Source organism: Haemorhous mexicanus, chromosome 8, assembly GCF_027477595.1.
Source record: "Haemorhous mexicanus isolate bHaeMex1 chromosome 8, bHaeMex1.pri, whole genome shotgun sequence".
Classification (NCBI taxonomy): domain Eukaryota; kingdom Metazoa; phylum Chordata; class Aves; order Passeriformes; family Fringillidae; genus Haemorhous; species Haemorhous mexicanus.
This window is the reverse complement of record NC_082348.1, coordinates 17,010,066-17,025,930: the sequence shown is the minus strand read 5'-3', so window position 1 is coordinate 17,025,930 and position 15,865 is coordinate 17,010,066. Positions and strand designations below refer to the sequence as shown.

At 37.4% G+C, this 15,865-nt stretch overlaps 1 protein-coding gene across 2 annotated transcripts in view; it reads left to right on the top strand.

Moving 5' to 3' along the window:
• Positions 1-2,315: 2,315 nt before the first annotated feature.
• FAP (fibroblast activation protein alpha) overlaps positions 2,316-15,865 on the top strand; it is a 38,846-nt gene continuing 25,296 nt past the window's right edge. The window contains exons 1-11 of one of the 2 annotated variants that reach the window (XR_009487336.1): positions 2,316-3,148; positions 3,421-3,505; positions 8,761-8,856; positions 10,728-10,822; positions 10,930-11,004; positions 11,195-11,247; positions 12,221-12,293; positions 12,895-13,015; positions 13,512-13,666; positions 14,748-14,851; positions 15,188-15,323. Coding sequence is in view for 1 of the 2 variants with exons in the window: in XM_059852953.1 (XP_059708936.1) it covers positions 3,143-3,148; positions 3,421-3,505; positions 8,761-8,856; positions 10,728-10,822; positions 10,930-11,004; positions 11,195-11,247; positions 12,221-12,293; positions 12,895-13,015; positions 13,512-13,666; positions 14,748-14,851; positions 15,188-15,323 (999 nt within the window). In the remaining variant the exon portion in view is untranslated. The remainder of the gene's footprint in view (positions 3,149-3,420; positions 3,506-8,760; positions 8,857-10,727; positions 10,823-10,929; positions 11,005-11,194; positions 11,248-12,220; positions 12,294-12,894; positions 13,016-13,511; positions 13,667-14,747; positions 14,852-15,187; positions 15,324-15,865) is intronic. The other variant, XM_059852953.1, reaches the window with a different exon arrangement.

The following is a 15,865-nucleotide window of genomic DNA, read 5'->3' as shown; positions in this document are numbered from 1 at the left end:
CAAACTGAGTGTGTTTTCTGTTCATAGTTTGTCCATTTCACCAAGTGACTTACCCTCTTTCTACCTTTCTTACACTTTTATTTCTCTTACATTATGGGTTCCTTATGTTGCAGAAGTTAAGAGCAGTTTGGCTGTTGAAAGAATTGCTGTCTGCTTCTTCACTGTTACTGATCTAAACAGTCCAGAGAAGGGGGTTCAGGAATTAACAGCAGTTCTGCAAAGCTTGTAAATGTCATTCTCTGACAGGTTAGTTTTTCTTCTAATCTGCAGCCATTGTGAATCTTATTTAAACTCATGCCTAAATAATTTGATTCCTGAAGTAGACAAATACATGGTATGCAGCATAAAGTCATTTTGTAAAGCCTTTTAGATCATGTGAGATTGAATCATTTCCTTTGAAGCATTCTCTAAGTATGCATTCATTAGAAGAAGCTGCATATTTGGAATGGAAAACTAGCCTGATCAAAAACCTACACTTGAAATTTTCTGATGTTCTGGTTGTCAGAAATAACCAATGTTGGTAGGAAAAAATGTATTTCTCTGAACCATGTTATTGAAAATACAAACAGCATTAATTATGGAATGCTAGGAAATTAAGTAGCAGTTTGGAAATATGAATATGAACCATGAGTTACAAGAGGAAATTCTTTTGTCACAATTCTTTTCTGTTATGGAAATTTTGAGTAGCTGCAGTTTTATCTTGTTAGGAAAACTACTGGTTTTGAGCTGAGTTCTGCCCTTATTAGGCAGTGTATTTTAGCATAAGAAGCAATATACATGATCAATGTATATACAAAAAATGTATATACATTAAAATTGTATAAACAAATATATACATAAACAATATATTTTAGCCTTCTCAGCCTTTTTGTCCTGCATGTCTTACATGACCAACATGGATCTTATTCAGAAACCTCATCTTGTTTAACTTGTAATTTATTGTCATGATAAGAACTGCAGAGAGAGGGGAACTGGATTTTTATGAGAAAATGAGGCAGGCTTCATATCATTGTTTTGTCCGCATGATAAATTTGAATATTTTCAAAATTTCTCTCTCCAAGTCTAATGCAATGAATATTGCCAAAATACTGCCCAGATCAGTTCTGCCTCACCAAGACTGGGGTAACAGTTAGGATTCAAATTCCAGCCCATACTGTTAAGCTAAGGTGATAACTTGGCCACTTGAGGGGTAATAAATATTAGATGTTTTTTCTTTGTGATATTCTGTAATAAATTCTTCATAGTTAGCCCAAGTTCTGCTGGAAAATTTGGTGTGACAGAAAACCTATCTCATCTACTAGATTTTCAATTTTCAGAGAAGCCAGAGGATTTGGTAAACCCCTCAACTACTGAATTTCAGTCAGATCTGGGTACTTAGTCCTTGTTAAGCTCCTCTGAAAAATCAGTCCCAGTGCCTTTCACACAGAGGCACCCCCACTGCACGCTCGTTTCCTCAGAAGAAACTGAACTCTGTCCCAGCACGGAGAAAGGTGAGGTGAGCCATCAGACTCTGCATGCAAAATGAGCTCACTTAAACCCAACCTGAAACTTCCAGTCAGCAGCCCTAAGTTTTATGTGAATGTTCTGTCAGATTGTGGCCTTCTTTGGCAGGTGACATTTCCCACGTGTGCGTGCACATGTGTGTATACGTGTGTGTGGTGTATATGTGTCTATGTCTGTGTGTGTGTATGTCTATGTGTGTATGTCTCTTTATGTGTGTCTGTGTCCCTGTCCCCGTGTGTGAGTCCCTGTCCCCGTGTGAGTCCCTGTCCCCGTGCCTGTCCCTGTCCCAGTGTGTGTGTCCGTCGCCGTGTGTATCCCTGTCCCCGTGTGTGTGTCCCTGTCCCCGTGTGTGTGTGTCCCTGTCCCAGTGTGTGTCCGTCGCCGTGTGTGTATCCCTGTCCCCGAGTGTGTGTGTCCCTGTCCCAGTGTGTGTCCGTCGCCGTGTGTGTGTCCCTGTCCCCGTGTGTGTGTGTCCCTGTCCCCGTGCCTGTCCCTGTCCCCGTGTGTATGTCCCTGTCCCCGTGTGTGTCCCTGTGTGTGTGTGTCCCTGTCCCCGTCCCCGTGTGTGTCCCCGTGTGTGTGTGTCCCTGTCCCCGTGTGTGTGTGTGTGTGTGTGTGTGTGTGTGTGTGTGTCCCTGTCCCCGTGCCTGTCCCCGTGTGTGTCCCCGTGCCCGTCCCCGTGCCCGTGTGTTTATCGCGCCGTGCCGCCAGGGGGCGCGGTGCCGGGCCGGGCGGGCAGCGCCGCCGCGGGGGCGGGGCCGGCTCCCTCAGGCCGGGCCGGGGTCGGCGGCAGCCGCGGCCTGTGGGTAACGTCGGGGAGCGGGCACGGCGGACTCGTTCTTCCCCTTTCCAGCCTTTCTCCGCTCTCCTGAGGGATGGATTATGTAACCTGACACTGCGGTCTCCAGAGTTTTCCCAGTTTTCAGCTGACCTCATTTCAGTGGGCTAAATAAAATAGGTATAATTGGCGGTTGGAGAACTATTTCAGAATTTCCGCTGGGCTTGCATGTATTTACTTCTGTCAGCTCTCCTACGTAGCCTATAGATGTGCATGGCTTTCAGGGGAAAACAGCAATCCTCCTCACATGTGGAAGACATTAAACAGTACTGTTTCTGTGCTTGTTCTGCATTCTTGTGCCATCATTTATTATTTCTAAAAGTAAACACATGTGAATTCCACATAAGCAATAAAGCTATGGGATTTTCTTCTCATTTCTCTGTAGAGAGTAGAAATACGGTCATGGCTATGTCCTGAGAAAGCGGGGAGTGCCAAAAAACACAGTAGACACTTTTCAGACAAAAACAGTGCATGTCAAGTATCTGATGAGTCATAAAACCTCAAGTTAGTGTAAGCAGATGTTGGTCACAGCTCACATTGATGGGAAGTACATAATCACCACCCCGATAGCCTCCCACTGTCCGTTTCTTGTCCAAGAACTTCCCCAAAAGTGTGGTTTCAATTTTATGGAAAGCCTTTGAAATTTGGCACAGTTTCCAAAAGTATGTAGGAAAAAAAAGTCTGCCAGAGGTTTGGCCTCCAACTGCGAAAACAGACACTGCCTTTTCGAACTCCTCTCCTAGATCTGCTGACCAACACCCAGAAGAGAGAATTTGCATTCTTTTAGAATACGACAGGAAAATGAAGGTCTGTATGCTCCTGAATTCAACTTTTGGTAGCATTTGCATCCTTTGTTTTAAACTGTCAGCTGTTAGGCAAGGCTGGCTCTGATGTGAAAATATTTTTGCTGTAAAGAAGGAAAGGGAAGTCTTTTCATATGTACTGCAGGGACAGTTTTTGCTTGTTGCTAGGACCGATTACAGCAGTTAGAGAGAAGGAGGATTTAATTATTTACCAGCTATGGAAACAAACTTCAGACAATATTAAAAATGTAATTATTATTTGTTTCTCTTCTGCAGACCCGGCTAAAAATCATATTTGGCGTAGTTATATGCCTTTTGCTTTCCTTATTACTTATGTGTATTATACTGCTTCCATCAAGAGGTAAGGTATTTCTAATCTAATGTAGTGGAAAATGCAGAATCTTTGGCTGTTGTGGCTTCTGAAGTTCATAAAAGTTTGTCAGATCGTGTTTAGGATTGTCCTGTCGGAATTGTTATGGCTTTATCACTTAACAGAAATGTACTGACAGCTGAAATATCCTGAAGGTAGAATTGAAATGCCAGCAGATGTTGAAACAAGGAACTCCTTGAAGTGAAAAACACCTGAATTCACTTCAGTGTGCATGATATATAATGTTCTTAGTCACCGCTGCAAAAATAACTCTCAGATCTTCCCATATTATTTTTCTGTTTTAGGGGATAGGAGACTTTCCCAAACTGTTAGTAATTTTCTTTAGCTCGGTGAACTTGCATTTGGTTTTAAATGCTTGTATAATAATTACAGAAGTTCTGTATCCAATTACAAGTTAAACTTCTTTTTTTTTGTAGATGGGGCATGATGAATTATTTGTGAATATATTCAAGCTTGCATTTGAAAATTAAAGTCAGCATTGTATGAAATTGGGATGGATAGTTTGCTCTAGTATTATGCCAGCTATAGGTAAATCAACCCAATGTGGTCTGCTGAGTGCTGTGGTGAAACTTGAAATGAGTTTTGAAATTGTGAACATGAGTGGCGCTGATTTGGTGGTTATTGTTTTCTATGACAAGTTAATAATGGCAAGAGAAGTATTTACATGATCTTATCTCCATAGCAGATTACTTTAATGCCTCTGAAATAATTAAAATATTAATAAAGGCTTATATTCCAGTAACACTATCTATTTAAAGGATATTTTTTCTGTTATTATTTTTTTATGTGTGTGGGCAGGGGGACTGAGATGGAGAAACAGTCTTGTATTTACAACTAAATGTTATAAAATCAACCATCTGTTTAAGTCTTGTGAAAGTTAAGTCCTGCAGTTAATATGCAGGTTTTGTGAAAGGTGAAATCTCTTTTGAATCTGGTTTTTCTGTGACTAATGTTTATCCTGGGTTGTTGGGAGAAGGGTTGAAGGTTTCTGAAGCAGTTAGGGATGATTTTGTTAAGCAGCATTTTAATATGAGGATAGATGTATATCAGTTATATATATATATATCTATAGATAGATATAGATATGCATATATATTATGCAGTGCTGGAAGAGATAGCACTTCAGAGTGACAGGTTTGACTTTTACTGTCAATAGTGGGGTGCCAGATTTTTTGTCTAGCTAAGCATGGTCAAATCTGAGCTTTCACTATAAGGTAAATGTATGGTATCAAGTCAGACTTACTCCCATCAGATCTGCATTTTATGACAGGGAAGGCAGAATATTTTTATGAGATTTAAATTTTAAAAATAGTAGTGAGGGAACAAAGAGACTGGAGACCAAGGATCAGTTTGGCAGCCTGAAGAAGTTGATAAAGATGATGGAAGGTGTGTGTTTTTTGTTGTCAAACACAGCTTTCTGGCCTCTTCAGTACCTTAGCAATTATGGACAACTCTTGTAGTTCCTCTTGGAATAGTGACTTGATAACCAGTCATACCAAACATCATATTTAGATCCAGTAGGATGATAAAGAAATTATCTTACTTCACAGGATGTTTTTGGAGGAGCATTTTAGACAGTTGAAGAACACGCAGTTGGGTCCAACACACAATTATGTTGGATGTGTCAGATGATGGCTTCTTATTCTCAGGTGGAACTGCAAGTGCTGCAGTTACCTATTCAAATGCCTAAACCTTTTTGAATTCTAAGTAGTCTACTGATCAGTTTTACAAAGAAGAAATATAAATTAATTTTGCAGTTACAAATTTTGCAAGCTGGAGACAGACAGGAAATGGCTACACAGCTGGAATGTTGTTTGTACATTCCGGCTTTACCACTGCTCAACTGAAAGGATGTGGCAATCTAGAAAGACAATAATTGCAAATGAGAAATGTATAGACACAGAACAAATACATTTCTACTTAAGAAATCTGCAAAGAAAAATGGAAGGAGCATTTAGTTCTGGTTTTGTCTGCTAAGTTTCTAGTCATTTCATGTTCTTCAGACTTCTCAAAATGTGGTAGGTGGTTTTGATTTACACATGAAAGTGTATAAAAATGTCAAAAATTCTCAAAAGTTAACGGGAAAATAATTTTCTGAGAGGATATTAAGAGGCAAATACTTGCAACTGCAAGTATTAGACAATTTCTGTGGGGCTCAGAAGAGCAAGGTGGGCAATATCAGTGTAGTAAATGGCATCCATATCTAAGAAATCACTGACCCTTTTTTTAACCCATCTTTGAGTTAGGAATGTATGGTGGGATTTACCTAACTGTGCAGTATCATAACCCAGCTATGATACTGCAACTCCAAATGGTTCAGAAAGGAGCTTTTCACTTGTACACTGGTGTATCTAGTCCTCTTCCTCTGTAGCATAAAGAAAGAAAATACCTGTCAGCAGTTGAGAAGCAATAGCAGAACCACAGGCAGAGTTACAATTAACTGTATGTGTTGCTTAGGCTTTGAATTAATCTCTTCTGCTATTTTTAATGAGTGTCCGAAGTCATGTGTGTCAAAGTTTCTGTTCCCTGTGTACTCTTAACCTAGGCCTGAGGCCCAGTCCCTGTTCCTCTGATTCCACAGGCGAGGTTCATAGAGCTTACTGCTCAGCCACAGAGTGGTGAGCAGCCGGTTTCTTACGAAGAGGCAGTGTTCTCTGCAACACCTCAGCCAAATCCAAAAGTGGAAAAGCAGGTTCAGTTGATGTGAGTTGATGCTGAGTGTGACCAAAGTTTTGGAGCAGGGTCAGGAGTATTGGAATTAATTTCTGGTGGTAAATTGAGTTCTGTGTTTCCTCATGTTGGAGGAGCTTGTGCTTCAGCTATGCAGCATCAGCCCACATGGATGAGAATGGAAATTCTAGTCCAGAAGCAGACAATAACACTGTGCTAACCAGTTTTCCTTTGTCATGTCCTCTACTTGATGTTTATCAGTGGATGCTAAATAAGATACTTACAAAAATGCATGTATGTTAAATACATATAAAATGCATATATATATATGTATGTACATATAAAAATAACCATATTCAGAAACAACAACACTTTCTGATTATCATGTATGCTTACTGTAATTTGGCAAGACTAGACACAGTTTATAAGGGTGCACATGCATGTGGAATAAGCCAAAAGCCAGGAGAGCTTTGAAATATAAAGGGTTGTGTTGATTTACCCATATCCAGTCTTTGAAACTGAATAATTCTGGTAATACAAACAAAGCTGTTACCTAAAAACAAGCATTCAAAATTGTAAGTACTCAAGTGAGAAATAGTTGTTTTCAAATTTTTTGCAGTACAGTGGTAGAAGTTCAGAGCTTAGTGGGCACATTTTGAAAATCAGCAGTCATAATAAATCCTCATGTAATATTAAGTATGTAATGGTGAAATAGCTAACACAGGGAAGGTTTGAATTAGAGCTGTGAAAATTACACCAGTGATTAGAAGTTTGCAATTTTGCTTGTCTCTAAAGATGAGAGAAGGAACCAGGTAATTTTACCAGATGATCAAGGTATCAAAAAGGACTGCAAATTTTAAGCTTTCTGTACAAACAACCTTGGAAATAGATCTTGATTTCTTTTGCTAATAGGCTTCTTCACTTAGAGAATTTTAACTGAGAGATAGTGATACGTAATCATCACTCAACATAACTAGAACTGAATTCTTTGGAATTATTTTCTGAGCATTTTTTTTAAGTCTGCCATCTTCTATGTTTATCATTAGTGTATCAAAGATCTGTAATATGCAGTCATAGTATTAGCCAGAGGGATTAACTTCTTAGTGAACTTAGTGGGATATTTTCTGGATATATTGCTAGCTCAGAGTTTATAGGGACAGGTTTTTGCCTCTGGATTGGCATTCAGTTTTATTCCTTGTGACAGCTTTTCTTCTGCATTAGTGCAGATAAGGCTTGTGTCAACAGTCAACCTGACATGTGTATTCTACAGTAAATAATAGTCACTTAGCAGAAGAATATATGTGTTATCGTTACAAAGTACCATAGAAGGCAATATGAAGAAACATTTCCCAGGAAGTCAGTGTGATCCTAACAGAGAGGGCAACTAATGAGCAAGTGATGGAGCATGATATGAAACCTGAGAGCAACGAGTCATCTTGATTATCTGACTGTCATCTGAGAGCTCCAAGGGAGCAAACAGGGGAAGTGGCAAAGATCTACTAAGCTGCAGTGTGACATCTCTACCACCTCTGAAAACCCTGGCAGAAGTCCCTTTGATTTTAAAGGAGAAAGCATAGTGTCCAGAACACCAAGACCTGAAAGCTGCCATCATTATGCTGTTGAACTTTAAAAATTGGCCTTTATCAAAACAATTCACGTGTCTTCTGAGGATTAAATATTTTGATTGTTCTCACTCTTGTGAATTGCATAGGTTCTACACAGGAACTGCACAGCATAATCCTCTTCTCATCCAGTTGACTGACCTTGAAATTTTTTTTAAATCTGCCCTAGCTTAAGTTGTTTAACTTTGGGGAAACATATAGCCAGACAAGAGACAGATAAACCAGCCTCCCCTTATTGCATTATTTTAATACAGTTTTCTGACCTGATTAAAAATCAAATATTTGAGTACCTGTCTTCTTATCAGAATCGTTGTCAACTTTCTTTTGCAACATTAAATAAAAAGTTCAAGTTTGGATTCACTCATTCATTACTTTTCAGCATTATTTTTACCTGTGTTCCTTCATCACCTACTAAGAAATATATGTGGATGGTGGTTATTTTGCAAGCTATCTTCTAACAGTGGTTAATGAGGCATGTACAAAATTTGGAAGTTAGGGTTTGCATTGTGTTGTTTGACCATTTGCTGGACGTGTGAAGGTCCTGATTAAAATAGCTGCCTCTACAAGTTCATGAAACTTATGCTTGAAAAAAAAATTGAAAAACCAAGCAACTTTTAATTTGTCTTTTGTGTGGAAAAGGCTTATTTGGACTCACAGGGTCTTCAGGTAAATGTGTCTGCATGAATAAATGGTTGAAATAAATTATTTTGTCGAGTTAATTTTGCATTCCCAAAGATGAGTCTTTCTGAGACTAAAGGAACTTATCAGAACAGCAACAGGGAACTTTCCTTTCTGCTGCACCTATGATTTGCATATATCCAGGACTATGGTATCCTCACTGTTGAATGGCAGGAAATGCAGGAAAAACAAAACACTGGACTAATAAATTTTTTCCCTCTTGCCATTAACCAAAAATTTTTGTCTTATGCTTAGTTGTCAACACAGATGATGGTCCTAGAGCTCTTACCTTGGAGGATTATTTGAATGGAAAGTTCCAATATAAAACATTTTTTCCATATTGGGTGTCAGGTAAGTAAAACCGTCTCTCAAACATAGATAAGCCTTTCTAATATGTATTTCCAGACTGGTTTACACAGACTGAGAAATCTATTTCCCTTCCAGCTTTACTTTGAATGAATGCTGACTATGAAATTAAACAATGTGTTAGCCAAAACTTATGGTTGAAATTTACTGTTCTGTCAGTCATTCTAGAAAATCCAGGTATTTGATGTTTCAACAGACATGTCTGAGTCAAGTATAAGCTTTAATTTTACAGAGGCCTTCAGTGTTTTATTACTTTTACTGTCGTGTTCATTGCAACAAGTGAAAGGAATTTGTCAATGTGTCAGTCATCCTTAAGCAATCTCCTTTTCGTGCTTTTCACAGCACTTTTTCACTTACCACTTGTAATGATTGGGTAGTCTGTCTTACAGGCCCTGTTCTTTGTTTTCAGTAGTACCTGGCTCTGCAATGAGGCCAGCTGTTCTAATTTCATTTAAGGAAGTGCTGACACTGCTGAAATTCCTGAGTTCCAGGATATTGCATGGAAAGTAAAGCTGACTTTCTAAGTTCCTTAAGGTGGAGATATCAACTTAATTGCTGCTGATATAAATGTGTCTGTGTGTGGCTGAAGTGCTGCTCTTGTATCATTGAATTGCACAGCCCAGGGAGACTGGAGCTAGCCTGATTACATTCTAGCACACGTACTCCTCCCCTCTCTGTGCCGCCTCAAGCACTGTTCTCTGCCAGTAGCAACAAGCATAGTGCCCATTCACCTGGAGTCTCACCAAGCTAGTTTTAGCCCACAATTTTAGAACTGAAGTAAAGCCTTATGACTGAGGCATTGCTTGAGTTGTTCAATTTATGATGAGCAGTTTGAAGTATGTAGATATCACTTGTATGATTTAAAAATTAGGTCACTGTTTGTTAGAATTCTGTCTGGGTGTCTGAAGAATGTAGGCAGCATATCACCTAAACCTAATATTCTTCTTCTCTCTTTATAGCTTTCTCACTTAGACTTATCTTTCCTTTTAACAGTCACAGAACTCACACAAAAGTCATGCCATAGATTCCATAGATAGTCATGCCTACAGCATTCCATATGTCTACTTCTCTTCTGAAACAAGGAGTTAAAATTGTATATCTCATCCTAAGGATGATTTTAAACACAAATACTGTTACACAAATCACACAAGAGTGCTCAGAAGATCCAAGGGTGATCTAATTTCCTAAAAATGAACATCTTCACAATGTTTCAGGCTCCTCTTTAACTTTTAGTCTTGTTTTCTAGCTACACCAAATATATAATTCATTCTCTCTGTTTATGGCAGTGAAAATATTAACCTGAAACTTAAGTTCTGATCTTTATTCTCTACCAAACTATAGCTCAGATCTTGAGCAAAGGCAGGGTAAATTCTATTTTTAATGAAGCCCACTCACCCTTATTTTGTAGGACTCTTGTGAGTAAGGGCAGAATCATGCAGTGTCAGTTGTGTGGTACTGCTTTTATCTGCAGAATATGCAAATGAGAGTGGTCTGGTAAAATGATAAGAAAAGGTATTTTTCTTTAAAACTTTTACATTTTGATACTGACTTTCTAATGAGTCTGTCACTGGCATTCTTGATCAGACATGAGAATAAAATCTGACATTTACTTGTGAGGTTAAATAGTTGATCCTCTGTGCAGTGTATAATCTCAAGAATGTACTCAAGAGCCCTGAAGACAGTTTCGTGATAACTCTGTACCTCAGCATCATCAGAAGAAAAACATTTTTTATGTAGATGCCAAAAGATATTTGCTGAAAACCTATTATTTGAAAGAGGTATGAATTTGTTGATAAACAGATATGTTGTGTAATATCTTCTGTGAAGGTAACGAACATTTTATCTTGTTTGTGAAGATAATGAATATCTTCATCAGTCTGCAGAGAATGATATCATCCTTTACAATGTTGAAATTAATTACGCGACCACCATCCTGACAAACAGCACAATGGTATGTACCTTTTTCATTAACAAAAAGGCAGAAAAGTGCCCTTGTATTTCAAGTTACACTTTAAAAGTGAGTGAGACTAGAATCTAATCTACTTCTTAATTTTTCAGAAACAAGTTAATGCTTCAAATTATGTGATGTCATCAGACCAATATTTCATAGCACTGGAAAGCAATTATTCAAAGGTAATTATTTTAATATACCTCTTAATGTAATGTTTAATTTTATGTGGCATTTTGTTAATTGCATTTATCATAGATAAATTTTTCTTGGTACTTTCTTGAGAAAGGGACAGGCTGTGAAGAGGCAGCTGATTATTTGTAATTAGATTATCTTTTTCAAGGCTAATAGTATTCTATTGCTTCATTTATGCAGCTGTGGAGATACTCTTATACAGCATCGTATCACATTTATGATCTCATAAATGGGTAAGGCCTGATATTTCTTACAGAGAGCTGTGGTGCGTGCACTGTAGTGATGTGCTTGCAAGCATTCACTTCAAAACTCTAGTAATGTAGAGTTGCTTTGTTTTTGCCTAAATCTGTCAGGTTACTTGTTTGCTTGAGAAAAAGAAATTGTTCTCTAGTAAAAGTCATACATTCTTTTCATCTGGATTGATTTCTATTTCATGCCATAAAACTTTCACTGCTCAATATTCTCTTTCGTCCCCATCACTGAATTTCTGCAAATTCATTCTTTTTATCATTGGTCTAATCTTCAGCTTCCCTAAAACTCTTGTAACAACCAACCCTTCATTCCTCAGAAAGAAGTCTATAGCTTGTCCCATGGCATTTGGTCTCTTTCCCAAGATTGCCCAAATCAAATCCAAAGGAGACCATCTGCCTCTGCAGTCACTTTTTATGCTGAAAGCAGCAGCGTGACCAAATGTGCTTAGTTCTGAGCAATAGGGACTGCACTGAGCTGCATCATTCTTGGGCTACTGTTGGCTCAAGGTGACAGGAAGAAGTTGCTGCAAGCTGCTGTGAGTAGAGAGGTGCTACTCTCTCCAGCGGGAGCTGGGTTTCTCAACAAATGCTGGACGTGCTGCTGTTGCACCTGCCTCAGTGCATGCTGAGTTCACATTTCCCAATAACCTGCTGAGACTGTAACTCCAACTGCAGCTACAGCAAATGACTGCAGGTGCTTGTGCAGCATTTGGAAAGAGATAAGGCTGGCTCCTTAGGCTATTGAATAGGTTTTCAAAGGAGTAAGTTTAAGCCTTTGCCAGCACTGGTGCACACCATCGCGTTAACTGCATGTCTCGGCCTGCCTTAATTGCGCATTGCTGGAGGAACAATAAGGAGTTAGAAAATTACTTTGTGACTTTTTTATTAATGTACAGTATAATGATCCATTTGCATAGTGCACGAAAAGCCATTTCAACTTCTTTCCTTTTTTCAGTGGTTTTGTAACAGAAAATCAGCTTCCACATAAAATTCAGTATGTATCCTGGTCGCCCATTGGACACAAATTGGTTAGTAAAGATAATTAAGTCTTAGAATGAATTTGCTTTGTATGGCTAAAAGACATTTATCTTTGGTTGTTTGTCTTTTTTTTTATATTAGGCCATGTTTTTGGCAGGCCTGTTTATTAATCTTGGTTATGAGAAATAATGACAAAGAAAACAGTTTTAACTTTTTCAGATTTTACTGTCTGTGTCTCAAGAGAAGAATAATCCATGTTCTCAGGTACATTATGTGTTTCAGTTTGCTCACCAGTCTTTATCCAGAATTGACCAACATAATTTTTTATAAGATTAAATGCAGTTTCAAGGCCTGAAAACCAATCGGTTTCCCTTTGATGCTGTGTAACACATGAATTTAAAGTGGTGATTTACAGATGCAGTATTTAAAATCTATTCTAAAATTTTTACTGAACACAGAATTTGGCCTGCAATGTATAGTTTATTTGCTGAGGTACCAGCTCTTGCAGAATTTACGAGGGCTGTTAGTGTACCATATCCCATTTTGTATTCATTAGGCCTTGCTAGTGTAGTATAGTAGTATTGACTGCAGAAGATTTTCCTCTAATCCTGTTATTGCCTGTACTCTTAAAAAAAACTTTCTTGTCTTTAGGTATATGTGTATCAGAATAATATCTATTTGAAACAAAGTCCTAGAGAGGCATCAGTTAAAATAACTAGTGATGGAAAACAGAATGAAATATTTAATGGGATTCCTGACTGGGTCTATGAAGGTAAGTAAATCTTGAGGGGCAACAACATGATAAATGCTTTGTTTAGATTGGTTCTGGTTTTCACAATCCATTTCAAAATGTCTGTGATGATACTCTATTTTTTCAGCTCTAAGGATTGCTTCTTTTCCTTATTGTATTTACTGTACAATGTATGAATTTTGTATTCATAACACGTAACCAAAATCCTGAGTCATTGTTACTGAAACTCTATCAGAACTCTGTAAAGTTGTCTTCCTTCTGATGCAAAGGCAGAGGCTGAGAATTAAGATTTAAAGTTTTAATTTCAGTGAAAATATGGCACTTCAGTGCATCCAAAAAAAATTTTAAAAAACATACACACAGGAAAATCCCAAGTGAATTAAGTGGGATCTGTGTGCATGTTTTAAGATGTTTGATGTTATTTAGTGCAACTGTCTTTATGTGTCTGGATTGCTGAGTAGAGTGCTAAAATAGATTGGAAGGTAGATTAAAGTTATAAACAATTTTTTTTCTTCAGAGGAGATGCTAGCAACAAAATATGCACTGTGGTGGTCTCCAAGTGGAAGATATTTGGCATATGTACAGTTTAATGATTCTGACATACCAGTTATTGAATATTCATATTTTGGTGAAGACCAGTATCCTAGAAAAATAACTATCCCATACCCAAAGGTAAGTTTTATCACTCTTTTGACTTCCTTTCTGTTGAGGAATGAGTTATGACAATGAGAAAATTAACCGTGCTTAATTCCTTAAGTATTACTGTGGTTAAATCCGTTGTGACTTCAATAAAAGAAAACAAGCTTGGTCTAAGCTCTGAACAGCTGTAGATGCATACAAAATTTTAAATATAATAGTAAAATATATTTTATATTTTAAATATAACATCATGTGAAATAAATGTAATTACTCATGTAGGTAAAAAGCATGTGCAAAAGTGCTTGCTATTTTTCAATTCAGTTTACTTTTTCTGGTGTATAAAAGATGCAGTTGTTATTTTTCATTATAGTAAATAAATTATGAGACTAGGGTTTTTTTAATAATTTTTTTTAAAATAAAGGCTTCACTTTATTTGCACACTTCATAGTGCTTTTTGATCTCAAGGAGCTTTGGATTTTAATTGCTTTCAAGTGTGAGATCTAAGGCAATAAGGTTTTGGGTTGGCATTTCTTCTCCATGTATTAGAAAGCTCTCCTGACTCTTATCATGTTCATATGATTGCAAGGGATCATGTTAATGTATTTAAAGAATTTGCTCAGCTGGGTCACAGTTCTAAAGTAAAACTGGATGGTTTAGACCACACATGGAGAAGAATTAAAAAACTGATAATGTATGCAGTGAAGAAGCAACCATGAAATCAGTTTAAGCAACCATTTCCCAGTTGGGATGTCAAACAGCACTGGCAATCATGTGAATGAGCTGGAGCTCTATGCTGAGGTCAGTGTAATGTGTGCTGCAAAGACCCCCACTGCAAACAGAACAATCATTACCACCAAGCACGTTTTCTGTAGAGAAAGGCACTAAACTCAAATGTTTAAAAGGTTTTCTTCTTTATAAATATAAATGATTGAAAACTAAGTGTGTACTACTGCTGCAGTGTCACTCTTAGATCTTATAAGACTATTTGCTCTATTATACTCAACTGAATTCATATTTTGTTACCTGTCTACTTTCCTACAAAAGTGTTTTTATTTTTCCTCAATCTGAATTATTCAGAGCCTGGTTTTAATAACCTAAAACATTTTCTTTGAAGGCTGGAGCTAAAAATCCTACTGTTAAAGTGTTTATTGTAGACACTATTAACTCTGAAGCATATGGTCCTAAGGAGGTGCCAGCTCCTGCAATCATAGCATCCAGGTAGTGTGCCCTCAAATATGTCTTTTCTTGGTTAAAAAAAAGGTTTTGTCTATTAGTTTTAAGTGCTTGAACCTCTGAATTGTACTTTATCTAACAGTGTACTGTCATATTAAACCCCTGGAAGGATCAGAAGCTAACTAGAAATACTGCATTTTTCTTTTGGCTGTCCATATGATACATTGTTACATAGGATAAAAAAAGTACCCTAAAACAGTGAAAGCTTTGCTGTTGTTTTTCAGAGAGAAATGTGGGGAATGCAATCTGTAGCAATGCTTCTATACTCCTGCTGTTTAATAACCACCATTTCTCCCTTTTTAAATTTGTTTCATATTTCAGTGATCACTATTTTACTTGGCTGACTTGGGTAACAGATACTCGAATCTGTGTGCAGTGGCTGAAGAGAATACAGAATTTTTCAGTCTTAGCTATTTGTGACTTCAAAGAGCATTCAAATACTTGGGACTGTCCAGAGGTAATGAAGTTGGAAATATAAATCTAAAATTACTGAAATTAGCATTTTTTAATCCCCAATGCTTTATCACAATAATATCTTACTAGTAGTGATACATTTTTTAGTATTTTAATTGCTGGAAGAGGGGTGAAAAATATTAATTACTCCAGGAAATAAAAGCATCACATTTTTTTCTATGTGAAACTTAAATAACAATCAAAACAAAAACAACATCAACCACCTAAAATGCTATTGAGAGGCTTTCAGGAATGTTGTTTATTTCCTTTTTGTGTTAGCATCTTCAAAAGTAAAATCATATAGGATCTGTATTTTTTTAAAGAAAATCTTATTATGCCATGTTGAAACTCCATACTAAGTCTGACTAAATCCTGTCCTTTTAGATTAATGTTAGATTATTTGAGAGAACATACACATTAATAGTAAGGCAGGTTTTCTGGAAGAAGAAATTCTTCTGTTTTATCAAATCATACAGTTCTAGACAGTAGGCAAGTTTTCAGAAACACAATGAGATCTGAAAAGAAAACTTCAGGCTAATTGCAACA